The sequence below is a fragment of the Carassius auratus genome, chromosome 35 (genome assembly GCF_003368295.1).
Source record: "Carassius auratus strain Wakin chromosome 35, ASM336829v1, whole genome shotgun sequence".
Lineage (NCBI taxonomy): Eukaryota > Metazoa > Chordata > Actinopteri > Cypriniformes > Cyprinidae > Carassius > Carassius auratus.
Genome location: NC_039277.1, coordinates 16,936,705 through 16,953,572, shown reverse-complemented (window position 1 = coordinate 16,953,572; position 16,868 = coordinate 16,936,705). Strand labels below are relative to the sequence as shown.

The 16,868-nt window shown below is 36.7% G+C and overlaps 1 protein-coding gene and 1 long non-coding RNA gene across 3 annotated transcripts; one reads left to right on the top strand and one right to left on the bottom strand.

Annotated features, from left to right (window-relative positions):
• Positions 1-1,424: 1,424 nt before the first annotated feature.
• LOC113054686 (uncharacterized) lies at positions 1,425-3,179 on the bottom strand. Its single transcript, XR_003277419.1, has 3 exons — positions 3,118-3,179; positions 1,588-1,650; positions 1,425-1,472 (listed from the first exon to the last, which is right to left on the bottom strand). It is a non-coding gene; the product is annotated as an uncharacterized LOC113054686 (long non-coding RNA).
• Positions 3,180-8,999: 5,820 nt separating this feature from the next.
• Positions 9,000-14,093, top strand: LOC113054679 (substance-P receptor-like). 2 transcript variants are annotated; one of them, XM_026220374.1, is made up of 6 exons: positions 9,000-9,530; positions 10,365-10,559; positions 12,272-12,422; positions 12,678-12,874; positions 12,954-13,171; positions 13,963-14,093. In XM_026220374.1, the coding sequence occupies exons 1-6, from the start codon at positions 9,124-9,126 to the stop codon at positions 14,031-14,033; spliced, it is 1,239 nt and encodes a 412-aa protein (XP_026076159.1). In that variant the 5' UTR covers positions 9,000-9,123; the 3' UTR covers positions 14,034-14,093. The 2 variants fall into 2 exon arrangements, with proteins under 2 accessions (XP_026076159.1, XP_026076158.1); XM_026220373.1 differs by lacking the exon at positions 13,963-14,093 and having other exon boundaries at positions 12,954-13,266.
• Positions 14,094-16,868: the final 2,775 nt, after the last annotated feature.

Genomic DNA, 16,868 nt, shown 5'->3' with positions numbered 1-16,868 from the left:
TCACACTTTATTTTAGGGTCCAATTCTCACTATAAACTAACCATTAACTATGACTTTTGCCTCAATTAACTCCTTATTTGCTGCTTATTAATAGTTTTATAAGGTAATTGTTAAGTTTAGGGTATTATGTAGGATTATTGATGTCATGCATTATATGTACTTTATAAGCACTAATAAACAGCCAATATGTAAATAATAGACATGCCAATAAGCAACAAGTTATTGGTGTGAATTGGACCCTATACTAATCCTTTTAATCCTAAAGTAACGGTCACAAATACGTGTGGTTGTAGAATGCAGAGTAGGTTACAATGCACCGGTTTATTTATAGCTCACGCACTGGAATCACATTAATGATCAAATCTTTGATTCAACCGTTTATCAGCTTGTTTTCTTTCACAGGTTTTGTATTTCTTTATGGAACTAACTGATCGTAGGCCTCATTGATCCAAGGTTATGCACCTCAGTTTTTGAGTGAACATTACCAAAATGATCACTCCAGAACTCCAAAGATGCATAAGCTTATATCAACGAGAGAAATACAAAACCTGCTGTGCTACTTGAAAGAAAAGAAGTTGACAAAAATATCAAATTCACGATTACATGATTATATAGCATAAGGAGAGATTCACAAGAAACTTTTCAAAAAGTTAGTCATTTAAATGAGAACACCAATAGAGGATGTTCAGTACAACACAAGGGTTAGAAAATAACCAACAGAATCTCAGTGATACTAAATATCACTGTATTTTGTAACTAATCTATTGAGATCTATATAGACGGACTCTAAAAACAAGAATATAAATAGGTGAGTTTCAATTTTATAGTGTTTATGAGATAATTAAAGTTATACATGTATAAATAAACAAGTAAAGTTTAGATAAGTAATTGTATTTAAATTTGTGTTATTTTAATATAATTGAGATACAATTATTGTTTTTGTTAAATGTTTTTTTTATTTGTTCATTTTATTTCACTTTTAAGTATTTTAGCACATCAAGTTACACTGAGAAATGGTGCTGAAATTTTATATAATATTTTATTTTATGATAATGACATTTTTGATGAAATTAGTTTGTAGTCGCCTATAATAACCCTGATTTAAAAATATATTTAAAGTATATTATACTTTTATTTTTATTTACATGTAATACGTGTTACATATAAATGCTTTTTTGTTATATGTGTTCCTGTGATATATTAACATTGGGGAAAAAAATTATATTATTAACATAAGTGTACATGGAAAAACATTCCAACAGTAAATAATGAAATACTTTTTAGCTTATTATTAACCTTTTATGTCATGACTAGCTGTGTAAACAACCACGAAGACGATCAATAAACATAATCTTTAATAATCCAGAGAGGGTAAAGCCAGCAGGGGTACAGGCAATCCAAAAACAGCTACACAGAGATGAGACCAAGGAGAACAGAACATAAATAGTGACGATAACGAGACAAACCTGAACCTGGACACAGAGCAAAACACAAACAGAGTCCATGGTGGTGTGACACTTTATACTCTCCCGTTTCTTTATCAAAAAGTGTATTGTAGGTCAGGTACATCTGCCAAGATCCTCTTACCATCCTCATCCTCATTGTGTCAGCTGCGGTGACCACTTCTCCTGCTGCCAGTCATGGTCCATCCTGACAGGAAAAAAGGCAGAATAAAAGACTATTATTAAGGCAAGACACTAAAGGAAAAAACACAAGCACGTAGTGAACCGTGGATGCCATACCAAATAATTCGACACCAGATTGAGAATTGTGGCATACCTAAATTAATCTAATTTATACAAGATATTCCTTTTCTAAAAACATGATATGTTATGGTTTATGGAGTGATAAAAAAGGAATCCAAAAATTCCCTAAAGCAAAAAATCTCGACAAAAAAACTTGAACCAAACTTTACCCAAGGTTCAGATTTCTGTTCTAGATAATAGGTAAATTCATGCATATTTAATTACATAATGCATAATTTTCATATTTAAATTTGAAAACTTGTAATACAGAAGAAATGTATTTATACACCGTGATTATTCAGCTGGGGATGCATGGGGATATCTATCAACATAATGAAGGCTTTGCATATTTTTATTTTAGCTTAATTAAAGTAAGAAAAGCACTTTGCAGATTATATCACATCAACACAACTAATAAGTGCTCATGAGTTATTTGTTTTTGATAGTTATGGCTGGCATTGTTTTTAATTCCTCCAGCATTCTCTTGGGATACGTCTCAGTGTCTCAGCATCAGTGACCGTAAGAGGACCTGAAAGAACCCCGCGCGGTGTGGCACCTGGACCTTCAGCTTCATTAGATCAATGTCTCTGTCACTGGTGTGAAAGGAAAACCCAATTACACACACACACACACACACACACACACAGCTCTCTTATGTCACAGAATCGATCGATTCCTACATTCAGAAGCAGCAGTCTGGCACAGTGCTCACAACCACTCAAACTAAAACTATTAAAAACACTTTTGTTAACTGAAATAAAGCTGAAGTTAAATAAAATATGACTATTAGATAAAATAAACAATTTAACTAAACAAAAATTAGAAAAAATACGAAAATGAAAGCAAATTCAAATCAAAATGGTAATAGTCAAACCAAGTGGCATCTGGATAGAACTACACTAATGTCAAAACCATAAAATGTCAATACTTTTTCTCATTAATACTGAACATTATACCTAATGTTTTATCACTTAAAATTCATTTAAAACTTCTCTTTGTAAAATGTTTTGCTAGAAAAGGATGATTGCGCAAGTGAGATCTTTGATAAAAAAAACTAAATTAATGAAATAAACCGATATTTAATAAATACATGAGTTATTATTAAAACAACAACAAAAAACAAGATAAATAAATATATATATATTTATATTATATTTAAAAGTAAACCTTTTGGGGCCACTGCAAATGATTTGACAATAAATAGATTTTGAAATAGATTTAAAATAGGTTAAAAAATATATATAAAAAAGGTCTGTCATAAAATTACTTTTTATGTAGCAATTTGCTGTTTGCATAATGTTTCAAGTACATTTTTAAACAAGGAGCACAGCTGAGAGTGTAAATTATCCACGAGATGGCACCACAAACACACCTGACTGCAATTCCAGTTTTTCTTCAGATCATAATATCACAGACAGATGATCGTGTATCGTGATATTGTTTTCTGGTCGTGTTCTCTGTTGTGTTTGTAGTAAACTGATGTGAGGCTGTGTAGAAAACATCACACTTCAGCTCTGAAACGTAGGCTAAAAAAAAAATTTTCATTTAAAAATATGTTGCATTTTTCATGTGTAAATGACTTTGAATAAAAACATCTGTTAAATGGGCGTAAAATGCAAATATAATGATCAACATAATGCTTCATTTCATTACAACAACAGCAAAAAATCCATATACTAATGAATATTTCATATGATGAAAGGAGTTTAATGAATGAATATTACTAATGAACCACAAGCAAACTCTAGAGCATATGTTCCCTATAATATAAACTTGACATATGATCGACATCCTAATGCTGCAGATATTTACATATAAATAACTAGATTTAAAATGATCTAAAGTGTGATGCTTCCTCAGCTAACAAAATATGCTCCACGAATGTTTTGCTAACATCACCATTAAGTTTTAAATGTGTTATTTCTGAATGTTTTCTCTGTTGTCACTTTAGCAAAATAAATCACTGTTGTTCAAGTATGAGGGATAGTAATAGTGATGCATGATAATCTTCAATGGTTCTTCGCATAATTAAGATGGAGATTGAAGCAGACATGCTCGGTGAAGATGGAAGGCTTGTGTTCTTGCTGTGCTGTACACAAACTTTTCACTCTGACGGATCATAATAAATTAAAAACTTGTAAGCCTGCGATGTCCTTGCGGATAAGCAGAGGATAAGACTTCTCATCCAAATGGATGTGGGCTAGTTCTACGCTTCTTCAGAGAAGGAAGTCTCCATAAAATCCTCTCACTTGAGACATAATAATCAGGGATTTAGAGGTGAACTTAAGCCAGAGTCAGATGCACCGCATGATGAGTACGGGATAATGAGCGTTTGGCTCTTTCAATGGCGTCTGTGAACACACTAGAGATACTTCGGGGGGATTCTTATTCTGTCAACACACATGCATGCTCACAACTCTGCTGTCTGCAGGTCAAACTGAGGAGATGGATGGCATACTTATCATTTTCACCAGCAAGCCAAGGGTAGGTTGAAAAGTTGTTGTGAAATCTTGTTGGCACATTAAATCAGCCATCTCTATGTCTCTGGACCTCTAATTTGATCCACGATCAGTGAACTGAAAGAAAGCAGGATCTGTTTAGGAGGTTCTGTAATGAACCCTCGATGGAAGTGCAACATCTATGGGGTCCAAAAGTTTGAGAGCACTAATCAAAATGCATCTTTTTTGCATATTTGCATTGAAATTTAATACAATTATGTTTTCATTAGAAATTATATTTGAGAATGTTCCAAAGAGCACGTATACAAAAAGCAACATGATTAATGTCACTAATTTACTTTTGACCTTCAAATACTACAGTGCAATTGAAAAGTAGTCTGAATATTATTATAATTTCAAATAATTATTTTCTATTCAAATATGTTTTAAAATGTAATTTATTTCTGTGCTGCGCAGCTGAGTTTTCAGCATCATTCCTCCAGTCTTCAGAGTCACATGATCTTCAGAAATCATTCTAATACGCAGATTTGCCACTCAAGAAACATTTTTTTATTATTTATCAATTTTAAAAACAGTAGTGCTGCTTAAAGCTGCGGTAGGGAACTTTTGACGCTCTAGCGGTTAATAAACAGAACTGCTTGCGTCTTGCGGAAGAACATCGTAGCCGGAACTACTTCACTCTGTTTATGTCTATGAAGAATCACAAAGGCCGCGCGGTACCCCCGAAGCAATCTAAAATAGTCCGAATATAAACACTTATTATAGGTGCACCCTAGTGATTCAGGACAAGCTAAAAACGCGGTTTGGAAAATGGATTCATGGTGTACTCGCTTATTATATACATTTTGTAAATCTTGAACACAAACAAAGTTACGGACCGCAGCTCTGATTGGTTGTTTCTTACCTGGAGCGGATGTATTTCTGCAAATGGCAATAGGACACTGGGAGGAGCCAGAGGAGCTTGATTTTTTCACAGATTATCTGTCTCATATTCTACTGTCAGGACATAATGACAGGTTTAACAAATACATTTTTACAAAAGTTACCTGCTACTTCAGCTTTAATATTTTGGTGGAAACTGTGATTCATTTTCTCAAGATTCTATGATTAATAGAAAGTTCAAAAGAACAGTATTGTTTTTGAAAAAAAAAAATCATTTGTAAATTATAAACTGTCATTTCATTTCACAAGTCCTTGCTGAACAAAAGTATTTAATTCATAATATTTTAAATGCTAGTGTATCTCTTCTTTCTTTGACATCACACAATTTCTTTGCTTTAAACTTTTCAAAATCCTAAAACCAGATTGTTGAGTTCCAGATTTTCAATGTGGCTTCATTAAAAGAACAAGGGAACATTCATAGAAATGATTCAGATCCCCTAAAAGTGTCAAGAAACAGTGCAATATATTTGCTTTTGTGTAAAATTAAAAGAATTAAACATTTCATAAATGATAATCATACTTTTGAAGCCTATCAAAAAGTCATTTCAGTTCCGTTTTGCTCCTCTTTCCACATTTCTAGAAATGATTGCTGAAATGAATAAGTCAACAAAACCATGGCTGACTGAACACCATAATTACCAGAGTCTAATTTACATCTCGTTCATCATAAAAGTTCCCTGCTTCTCCTCCTAGCAAGTGTTGAGAGCTGCTTGTACACTGCACTTACTCATTAACGTTTAATTAGGAATCAAATGACAACTTGTTGCTGTTAATGATTTCCTGGCAAATCTCTGATTGTCAGCTGTTTAGCGGGCAATTATGAAGACGCTATTAAAATACTTTTGCTTAGACCATGGCAAAATAAATAAATAAAACACACTATATGTTTCTGCAACTAAGTTAAAGAAACCCCAGAGAACAGCCTATCACTGATCTCTTTTTTATATTATTTATTGTGTGTGCACTGTTTATGGGAAGAATGCTGGTAATTGTATCGGTTTGTTCACTCACCGAAAACAGAGATGATTGCATTGCTCCACTCTCCAAGAGATCACGCTTCAAATCCAATTGAATTGGTGTGAACCCTCATATGGAGCATGTACATCCAATTTCTGAATGAAATTGGAATTGACATTTCATTTCTGAAGATCACGTGTGCATGGCATCCTTTTAAACGCTCACCTGGTCCTGCTGTGTCACACGTCGCCCTCGCTTGTCATGGGCTCATCAGAGATCATCCTAAAAATGAATGAATAAATCATTTTGCTAAATAAATCCAGCAGCTGAGCTCTTGACATGGCCATTCATGTGATTGAAATTTATGATGTTCGGATCCTTTCTTTCTCGACCCAAACAAGATTTGTATGCATGTATATTAGGTATTGTTTTTATGAAACTCACGTCTTTGATCAAGCATCTCTTTTTCTCTCTCCATTACTGTCACCTGATGGTTCCTTGCCACTTTTGCCTTTGGCTTGCTTGGTTGGGGTTTAAAAAATAATTAATATTTAGTCGTTTTGATTTGAAAGCAGTGGCACCATCAGATAAAAACAGTTCTTGAACTGAATAATGTCAATATTGTCTTCTGCTTTATAGCGTGAATTCACTTTGTTCATAATTGATCAATTTGGCAACATCAACTGCAAATGAATCGACACTGAACTGACTCGGAGTTAAATAATGATAGCATGGTCTTTTTAGAGCTTCCTTAAAGAAGAATATGGATTTGTATCATTTGTGAATATCATTGATTCTGTTATTTTCTTGTATAATTCTGTGAAGCAGCTTTGAAACAGTAAAGCACCATAAAATTAAAGGTGACTTGACTTGATATTTCTGTGGTAAGTTCCGTGAAGTAGATCTGTAGAGAAAATACAAGACAGATTTTTATTATAAAATATGATTAATTAATAGCATTTAATTCAATTTCATGCAATAAGTTTTTACACATGGAACAAGACTTATGACTGAATTTTAAGAGGAAAATGAATGCATTCTACAGTTTAATGATACAGGATGGTATGGACTTTATTGATTATCATTCTCTCTCTGAAGGACAACAATTCCTCAACATGCATCGCTTTTCTATTCGTTGCGTGCCTTCGAGGAAATTCTACCATGTGAATGAGTTTTCTCCAAAGCAGCCTCTTTGAAACTCAATTACCCTTCATTTACGTCAGGGCCAAGCAGTTTCCAGACCAAAATATTTATGTATTCTTGTAGATTCAGGTTTTAATTCTAAGACTACAGCATTATCAAAAAACACTGTATACTGCAAGAAGAAGTGTCTCACGTTTGGTAATTAAGATACTTCTCATCCTCTTCCATCATTCTAGTGGATTACATTCTAGCGAGCAGCAGGTGACGTGTGAAATTGAATTTCCATTTCCCTGCTGTCAATTCCGATCGCTCACATTCGGCTGGACACTTGCCGCCACCAGGGAGGGACTGGACAGGTGCACAGAGTGGGACCAAAACAAAACAAATCAATGGCTAAAACCTCACTGCTGATCTGGTCAAGATCATTCACCCAGTCATAACACCATCTGACCATTTCAAAAGATCCCTGAACGCTTCTGACAGCACGGCATATGTTCTTGTTTTGATCTGATAACAGAACTGTAAAGCATCATCCTGGGTGCCACCAACAACAGTCCCAGTGTAATATAACTATTTGTGTCATAGACAACATTGGTTTCACTTCTGCTGTTATACTTTTGGGCCACTTTCTTAATAATAAAACCATTTAGACTCTCAAAAATTGTTATAAAGAACATTACTTTAGTGAAATGCAGTTATGGTAGCAGAATGAAGGAACGATATGTTTCAGACCAAAAAAGATAGTTTGACAGTAGAGCATGGAATTATGGCCAATTGCTTTTATTCTGCACTCAGTAATATAATAGCCCTATGTTCCCTCTGCTGCCAAGTAAATCTTAACCTCAGGAAAACCCTGTGTGTTTGACTGCATATTTCATTTGCAATGTGCTGAAGCCTACGAAGATAAGTTTAAGTGTAGGAAAACAATGAATAAAGTCAAAAGAAAAGAATGCTTCACCCTCTTGGAGAATTAAATGACCTCTAAATTTGCATAGGTCAGTGAAAAGCATATTTATTGGCATGTGCAGAGGTCACTTGAAAATAGGCCATTTACTAATTGAACTTTGTCTTTGCAAAGCAGCTATGCATGGTGATGAATTGAAACTAATTCATTTGTAGTGCTCCTACATTTTTGTCTGGAAGAAAACGTTCATTTATGTCCTAATTTTTTTGTCAACATTTTTCAGATGATGATTAATGACCTTTCCACAACAACAAAAAAAAAAAAAAAAAAAAAAAGAGAAAGTGAGAAATTGCTGTCAAAAAAACATAAACAAAAAATCAGCTCGAGTTTAGTTTAGTGTCTTGCTTATTATGCAAATACGAGAAAGAAACCACGAAGAAACACTTGAAATATTTCTTAATATATATTTTTTAATAATTACAATCCACATAGATTACATTTCACTCCCCTCCATCTTCAAAATGTTAATTATTTTATCCAATGTAATTGAAGAATGCCTTAGTTTTGGGTAAGACTTCATTTTAAGATCCATGTACTTACTATTATTATAACAATTAATTATGCATAATTACATGCAAGTAACTCCTTTTCTTCTCAAACACGTTTGAAAGTCAAACAATGACAAGTGCCAGTAAGAAGGATGCGCGTGTTCACAGGCGCGTGACTGGAAAGATGCAGCGCACTGTGTCAACCCTTGTTCGTAAGTGCGCGCACACGCGATTTTGGTGAAGCGCGCCAAGTACGCGCTCGCTATTCACCCTGCCGTGCATTCTGAAGACCCTAAGACAAGAACCCTGGCATTTCGCTTGCTCATTTGGACCTCTTTTTTTTTTTCAAACTCAACTTTAGAGCAACAAAGCAAATACATTTTGCTTGTTCGCTGGAATGCTTTTTCTCTGATGATTTATTGATCATGGATCCTCTATACAACACTTCGCAAAACTCGAGCGGCCACGGGACTAACGGTTCTTTGGTCAATGACACGGACGTGTTGTCGAACCAGTTCGTTCAGCCGGTGTGGCAGATAGTTCTGTGGGCCATGGCGTACTGCTGTATAGTTCTGGTGTCAGTTGTTGGAAATATCACTGTTATTTGGATCATTTTAGCGCATAAGCGCATGAGGACTGTGACCAACTATTTTCTTGTGAACCTTGCGTTCGCAGAGGCTTCTATGTCGGCTTTCAATACCGTTATTAACTTTGTGTATGCAGTGCATAACGAGTGGTACTTCGGACTTGTTTACTGCAGATTTCACAACTTCTTTCCAATAGCAGCTGTCTTCGCTAGTATTTATTCCATGACAGCAATAGCCCTGGACAGGTGAGCTATTGATCTTTTATGATGCATGTACTATGGTATTCTTAGAAGAACCTTGTAGGTCATTGTAAATGTCATTGTACATAAATATCCACTGTATGCATCGAATTGTATTGCCATCACTTTATAAGCATGGTCCTACCACAGCAGTGTTGGGTGTAATGCATTACCAAATAACTAGCTGTGAGTCACTTCTGATGTATAGAGTGTAGCCTATAGCAATTCTATGTAAAACAGTAGGGAATTTAACATTAAAGATGTACATCTAATGTCAGATGTTTTTTAATGTAACATTGACACTTTAAATACTTTGATCCGTTCAAGAATGATTTCTGGAATTTTATATTATTTATTTGAAAGAATTAAAGAGCAGTTTCATGTCTATCAGTGTATTGTTCAAACTGGTATAGGTAGAATTTAGAAAGTAATTAATAAGTAATGCAGTACTTTATTAGAGAGCGTAATTATTGCAGTAATCTAATTAGACTGGTGAAGATGTAATTAGTAGCTAATTAATTACTTTTTTTTAGAGTAAATTACTCAAAACTGTACCACAGTTATATTTTATAATCCTAGTTGGGTAAAAAATCCTTTATCTCTGCTCCACAGCATCTGATACCATCATTGTTCCATAGTACCATCATTTTTGGGAGGATGGAGTTGATGCAATTCGAACCCGTGTAGAAAAACCTCCAAAAAAAAACTCCAATAGTCATCTCACTCCCCAAATCAAATCAGCTGGACTGGGCAAATAATTTCAGGGCAATTCAAGTGGATGATACTCCTTTGAGTTTGCATAAATAACAGGTCATTGCCTTTGTTAAACTCCCCCTGCAGGTACATGGCTATCATCCACCCACTCCAGCAGCGCCTGTCGTCCGCTGAGACCAAGCTGGTGGTGGGGGTGATCTGGGCCCTGGCGCTGCTCCTGGCTTTCCCCCAGTACTACTTTTCCAGCACCGCTCAGCTACCAGGACGAACCGTGTGCTACATCAACTGGCCTGAGTACAGTGTGTGGGATTTCCAAAAGACGTAAGTCAAGTCAGACTTGCTGTCAAGTCTGCGCTGTCAAAGTCAGTGATGATAAAAGTCAGTGAGATCTGTAAAATCAAATGTGTCACCCATGGCAAATACTCAGAGATAAACTGTTTTGAACAAACTCAAGTGCATGTTCGTTGGATAGCCTACCAGGAGAATGGCATTTGAAAACGTCAAAATACACTGGGAACTGGACATACAGTCAAACTCAAAGCCTGAGTCGCAATTCAAAGTTTGTGCAGAGTGTGGTTTAACTTCTATTTCAGCAACAACATAACAATGAAAAATCTGACAATGCAATTGAAAACAACATTAGAGAAACCATAGGGTGCACTATCAATGCTATTCCGTAGGACCAGTACCAAGTATGTGGCATGGTCTGATTTTTTAAATGAATATTTAAACTGTGGCTAAGTAGAAATAGATCCTGTCCTGCATCTTAATCACATCTTTATCAGCTACTGAATGAGTTTTGATAGAACTTCACACATGGTCCGTACTCTAATTGCTGCCAACTCCAATCCAATTCTCCAATATGCTGCCAGTCTAATGCAATGTCCACATAGGTGACAGGTGCCGACAGCATATGGTTATTTCCATTACAGCTTAGTTGTTCACCCACGCATACAGTCAATCTTCCTGCAGGCTTTCCCCGTCACTGAAATGCAGTGAGCATGTATAGCTTCTTCAAGTGACATAAACCGGTCACATCTCACAAATGTGACACATATTTGACAAGAATAATTTCTCGAGGATGTTCTTGAGCTTTTGTCAGCCAGAACTTTCTTTAAAGGCATAGATAGTCATTGAGAGACCAAATCTTGTTAACATTGGTGTTCGAGATAAGGAGCTCTGATCAGTGGACCCTCTTTAACTGCAGATAGATCTTTGAGTGTGATGATGGATAGCCAGAGATGGACAGAAAGGGAAGATGGCGAGAAGGGCAGAACGGGTTCTTTCACACCCACATATTTTTGCATTTTAGCCACAAAAATAAGCACGATTTTTGCAAGTGCAATGCAGGCTTTTGTTTTCAGGCAATCACTTGTTATGCTAGCAATATTGTCTTCTTATTTCACACTACAAAAGGCAAGAAGCATTTTTTTAATTAATCAACTGGATAATTATTCAATTAGCTCTCACACACTTGAATAGTGATGGATGCTTGAAAAGCAGTAAAGACCCACAACTCATTTGGCTCATCCTAAATAGCATGTCTGTAGAATGTTCAATCAAAACAACAAAAGAGAAGCCGGCATTTCCATTGATGTTTTTGAACCGTCTTATGGGACAGGATTCAGAACATTTGTGGTAATGCATGAAAGGCCTGCGCATATTTTCCCTCTGTACCTCTACGGTGAGGCGAGTGTTTTTTCTAGATAAGCCTCGAGCTAATTAGCATGTTGAATTGCACGGCGCTCCAAAAGAAAAGAGAGGCACTGTCACAGCGCACGAATCCTGCGAGCATTCACAGTTCACGATTCACAAAATTTCCAGCGGTTATTTTTAAGTGCCAGCGAATGCGAGAAAACACACGGGACACGGAGGTGCTGGTGTGTGGCATTCTTTTGTGTAAAAAATGTGCACTCAAAATATGTCTCAACAACTTTGGGTCTATTTTCATCTTGGGTTTCTTGTCTTGTTCTTGTTCGTTGGCTGCCTCCAATTCTCCATCTGGCTGTTTTCTGTCTCTTCCTCTCTCACAGGTATTACGTCTGTGTGGTTGTGCTTATCTACTTTCTCCCTTTGCTCGTCATGGGTTGTGCGTACCTGGTGGTGGGATGCACTCTCTGGGCGAGTGAGATTCCCGGAGACTCTTCAGACCGCTACCGAGAGCAGCTAACCGCCAAACGGAAGGTCATCATCTGTAGAGTGCCTCACATAAAAGCTTAAATGTCAGTTGCTTTGCTGAAAAGACCAGCTTGGATAGATAGTAACCTAGCAACATTATCTAATGAAGTTGACCAACATTGAAGTTCTTTAAGTGATCAACTTTGCTGGTCTTTTCAAGAAGACCATGTAGGACCTGACGAGTGTTTGCTTTAGGTCACTAGGTAAACAACTAATCCAGGTTTTGCCTTACTTCAGCTCTTTCTATTTTAACTTCTGCAGGTGGTGAAGATGATGATTGTCGTTGTGTGCACCTTCGCCATCTGCTGGCTACCCTACCATGTCTACTTCCTGTTGCACCAGTTCCTTCCCCACTTGTTTGAGCAACGGTACATCCAGCAAGTGTACTTAGGAATTATGTGGCTTGCCATGAGCTCCACCATGTACAATCCCATCATCTACTGTCTTCTCAATGACAGGTAAGGAGTTGGCTTAGAGGCAAACACTTCAGGTTAGGCACAAACATTTATCATGGGTATCATGCAATCCTCTGTGCAGGTTTCGAGCTGGATTCCAGCAGGCATTCTCCTGGTGTCCTTGTGTCCCTCAAGGCTCATACGAAGGTCTGGAGCTCAAGTCCACTCGCTATCTTCAGACGCAGGCCAGCTTTTACCGTGCCAGCCGAATGGAGACCACGGTATCCACAGTGATGCCGGTTGTTGAGGGGGACCTTCAGGAGAACACAAATCGACGCTCCATAGATCTCACGTCTAATGGTTCTTCACAAAGCGCTTCAAAGACTGTATCAGAGTCATCCAGCTTCTATTCTAGCAACTATTTAGCTTAGGATGAATTTGAATGTAGGAAATGCTTTGAGTGTTAAAATACCAATCTTGTGAGAAGAAGGGGCAAATGATACACGTTCCAGGCAATGTCGTAGTGTGGAGATACAAACCAGACCAGGTTTTTAAGCTAATGTGTGAAAACGTGATATGCATAGTATATTGGAGCATTAATACTGTCTTTGTGTTTAGCTAAAGTTTACTACTCGAGGCAGCTGGCTAGAAATCATCCCTGGAAGAGTTGACCCAACAACTTACAAATCGTCATTTGCACCTGGACCCAGTGGGTTTGTTTAGGAAAACCTGACCAGCTGATCCCCTTGGCAATGATCTGTCTGTCGTTACTGCTGCTTGTCGATGATACGATAGCCAGCGTGACGACGTGGAAGGTTTGCACCTGTCGTTGCATATTACTGGACTACGAAGGTGACAATATAAAGGATTTGTATGGAAGGCAGAGAGGGTCATGATAAATATAGCGCAGCGAGAGAGAGAAAAATGGACTTTGTACTAACATAGCTACATCCATTTATATCGCCTTAATTCTCTGTTAAATCCAGAGTTATTATTAACATGTTCTTGAGTATCAGTTACAGCAATACTGCCTTTAAAAAAAAGACCATGGTATTTATTATTATTATTATTATTTTAAGTCTACCATTTGTTCTTGTATATGTCAATAACAGTGCAAATTATTTAAATGAAAATAGATCTCACGTCTAATGGTTCTTCACAAAGCGCTTCAAAGACTGTATCAGAGTCATCCAGCTTCTATTCTAGCAACTATTTAGCTTAGGATGAATTTGAATGTAGGAAATGCTTTGAGTGTTAAAGTACCAATCTTGTGAGAAGAAGGGGCAAAATGATACACGTTCCAGGCAATGTCGTAGTGTGAGATACAAACCAGACCAGGTTTTTAAGCTAATGTGTGAAAACGTGATATGCATAGTATATTGGAGCATTAATACTGTCTTTGTGTTTAGCTAAAGTTTACTACTCGAGGCAGCTGGCTAGAAATCATCCCTGGAAGAGTTGACCCAACAATTTACCCAATCGGCATTTGCACCTGGACCCAGTGGGTTTGTTTAGGAAAACCTGACCCAGCTGATCCCCTTGGCAATGATCTGTCTGTCGTTACTGCTGCTTGTCGATGATACGATAGCCAGCGTGACGACGTGGAAGGTTTGCACCTGTTGTTGCATATTACTGGACTACGAAGGTGACAATATAAAGGATTTGTATGGAAGGCAGAGAGGGTCATGATAAATATAGCGCAGCGAGAGAGAGAAAAAATGGACTTTGTACTAACATAGCTACATCCATTTATATCGCCTTAATTCTCTGTTAAATCCAGAGTTATTATTAACATGTTCTTGAGTATCAGTTACAGCAATACTGCCTTTAAAAAAAAGACCATGGTATTTATTATTATTATTATTATTTTAAGTCTACCATTTGTTCTTGTATATGTCAATAACAGTGCAAATTATTTAAATGAAAACCTAGCTTTTGATTTGTGGCCACCGATATTCTAACAGACATAGATATTCATAGATGTTGTGCATAGTAAGTATAATGGCATAATGTCTATTTTGATATATGTCTAACTATATACAGCCTTTACAGAAGTTCCTGCAACAACTACTGACCATTTTCAGCGTTGTCAAAATCTAGATTCCAGTAAGTGCTCGTTCTACATGTTGCTTTTAATGTGAGGTCCATTTTTCTCGTACAGTGGCTGTTGTACATCTGTGTACAATATCATGATGTTGTTTGGCGTGTGCTCGCTTTACATGCCTTTTTTAGCTCTAAATTGTGCAGGCTCTTGCTTTGTATGGCAGGTGTGAGAGCTGCTTTGATGCCTGCAGAGGAACAAAAAGAGCAGCGATGTTGCACCTTTTTGAACTGCTCTGCAGCTGCATGCACTAGCATCTCCGCTAACGTGATATCTCAGCCGTCTTAATGGACACGTTAAAACAGATAGAAACACAGTACTGGATTGACTTGCTTTGATATAGTGCGGTTTTTTGAAGGCCAATATTTTACCATAAACAAACCATTTTACCATTTTTTGGGACCATGATGTGAAGGTTATGCATCAAGTGAGGACATAAATAAGACTGAAGTAGCCCATGTCTGTGAGATTTGAGATCTAGATGGTAGTATGCTCAAAGTTAAGCTGATTTAATTTTTAGCAGATACACATTTTAAACTTCCAGTCTTACTTTCTCTAGAATACAGACACAAAATATTCACTCACGTTGTCAACGGCCATAAAATTAGTTTTTTTTTTTTTTGTCCAAACAAACACTCTCTTAAATGAGAAATGAGTCCTCTCTAATATCAACCAACACTCACCGACTTTGGCAATTGCAAGCAAAATATGTACATAATCTGTTCATGTAAAATACTTGTGCATAAAATTCAGCTTTTAGTTGTCTGTATAAAATACCTGAGAGTGTAAGAGCTTTAGATATATAGCCTTTCACTATTAATATTAGACTGAAATGGAGGAAACATTACTGTGTACTTTGAGACTGGCATTGCTTGATTATGTCTGCAAATGTACATTTGAAATGGCTCGTTTGCCTCTCTGCTTTGCTCAATAAAGTGACCAGATATCATTACCATATTCAGATGCAATACATTTTTAAAATAATTATTAATTCCAAACTTAACAAAATAACTTTTGCAGCCTCTGAAAAGTTTTTTTTAATATGAATTGGTTTAACTCTTTAATGAATTAACTCTTTTTATATGAAATGGTTTAACTCCCCACTTAAACTAAGAACCTATCATCACTCATGTTAGAGAAAGAAGGTGAGTTAAATGTGTATGAAAGAACACAATTAACAAGCCACAGCAGTGCAATGAGATAGATGCTTTGACTGTGTCAAATCAAAGCTCCTGATTGTTTTTCATCCTTAAAAGCTCCCTGTCCAGAGAAAAACTGGAACTGTGCTGTACTTCAGACTGGCTCTATTTTTAAAACCATTACTTCTAATAGTACATCAGGCTGTTCTGACAACTATAAGAACACCTTGCCAAGCTTGAGCCGTGTTCTCTATGGTCCTGTTCACTGGGGACAAAATGAAATCTGTTGGGTCCAATATTATCAAGATGTGCTGCATGCTCTGACAAGATGTCTGGCATCGGCCTCCATCAACTGTTATGTCTTTTTTTATACAGCAAATATTACGGTAGTGGATTGTATCAAATATTAATTTAATTTAATAAACTTCTTCATTAGCAAGAAAAGACTTAATGCTTGACTAGACTAATTATGATGATGATGCATGGGGCAGGGTTCTGCCAATGTGCAACCAGATGAGACACAGGGCCCACAACCGATCTAAAGTCTCCAGATAGACATTTGTTATCCATTCTCCATGCCCAAGCAACATTGCTCAAAAAAATGTGCCTTGCAAAATTGCTCAAAAAGTTGCCCAGTGTATCATCTGCCTACTCTAGACTTGGGAGCAACACCAAGCACTTCAGATCAGTGTTACACTGTCACTACATTTACGTATTAAGCATTGGCTAGAATAACTGAGAGACTTGTGATTGACAGACTGTGAGGCAAAAAACAAACAAAAAACCCTAACAAAAAATGTAATAATTTGTTGACAAA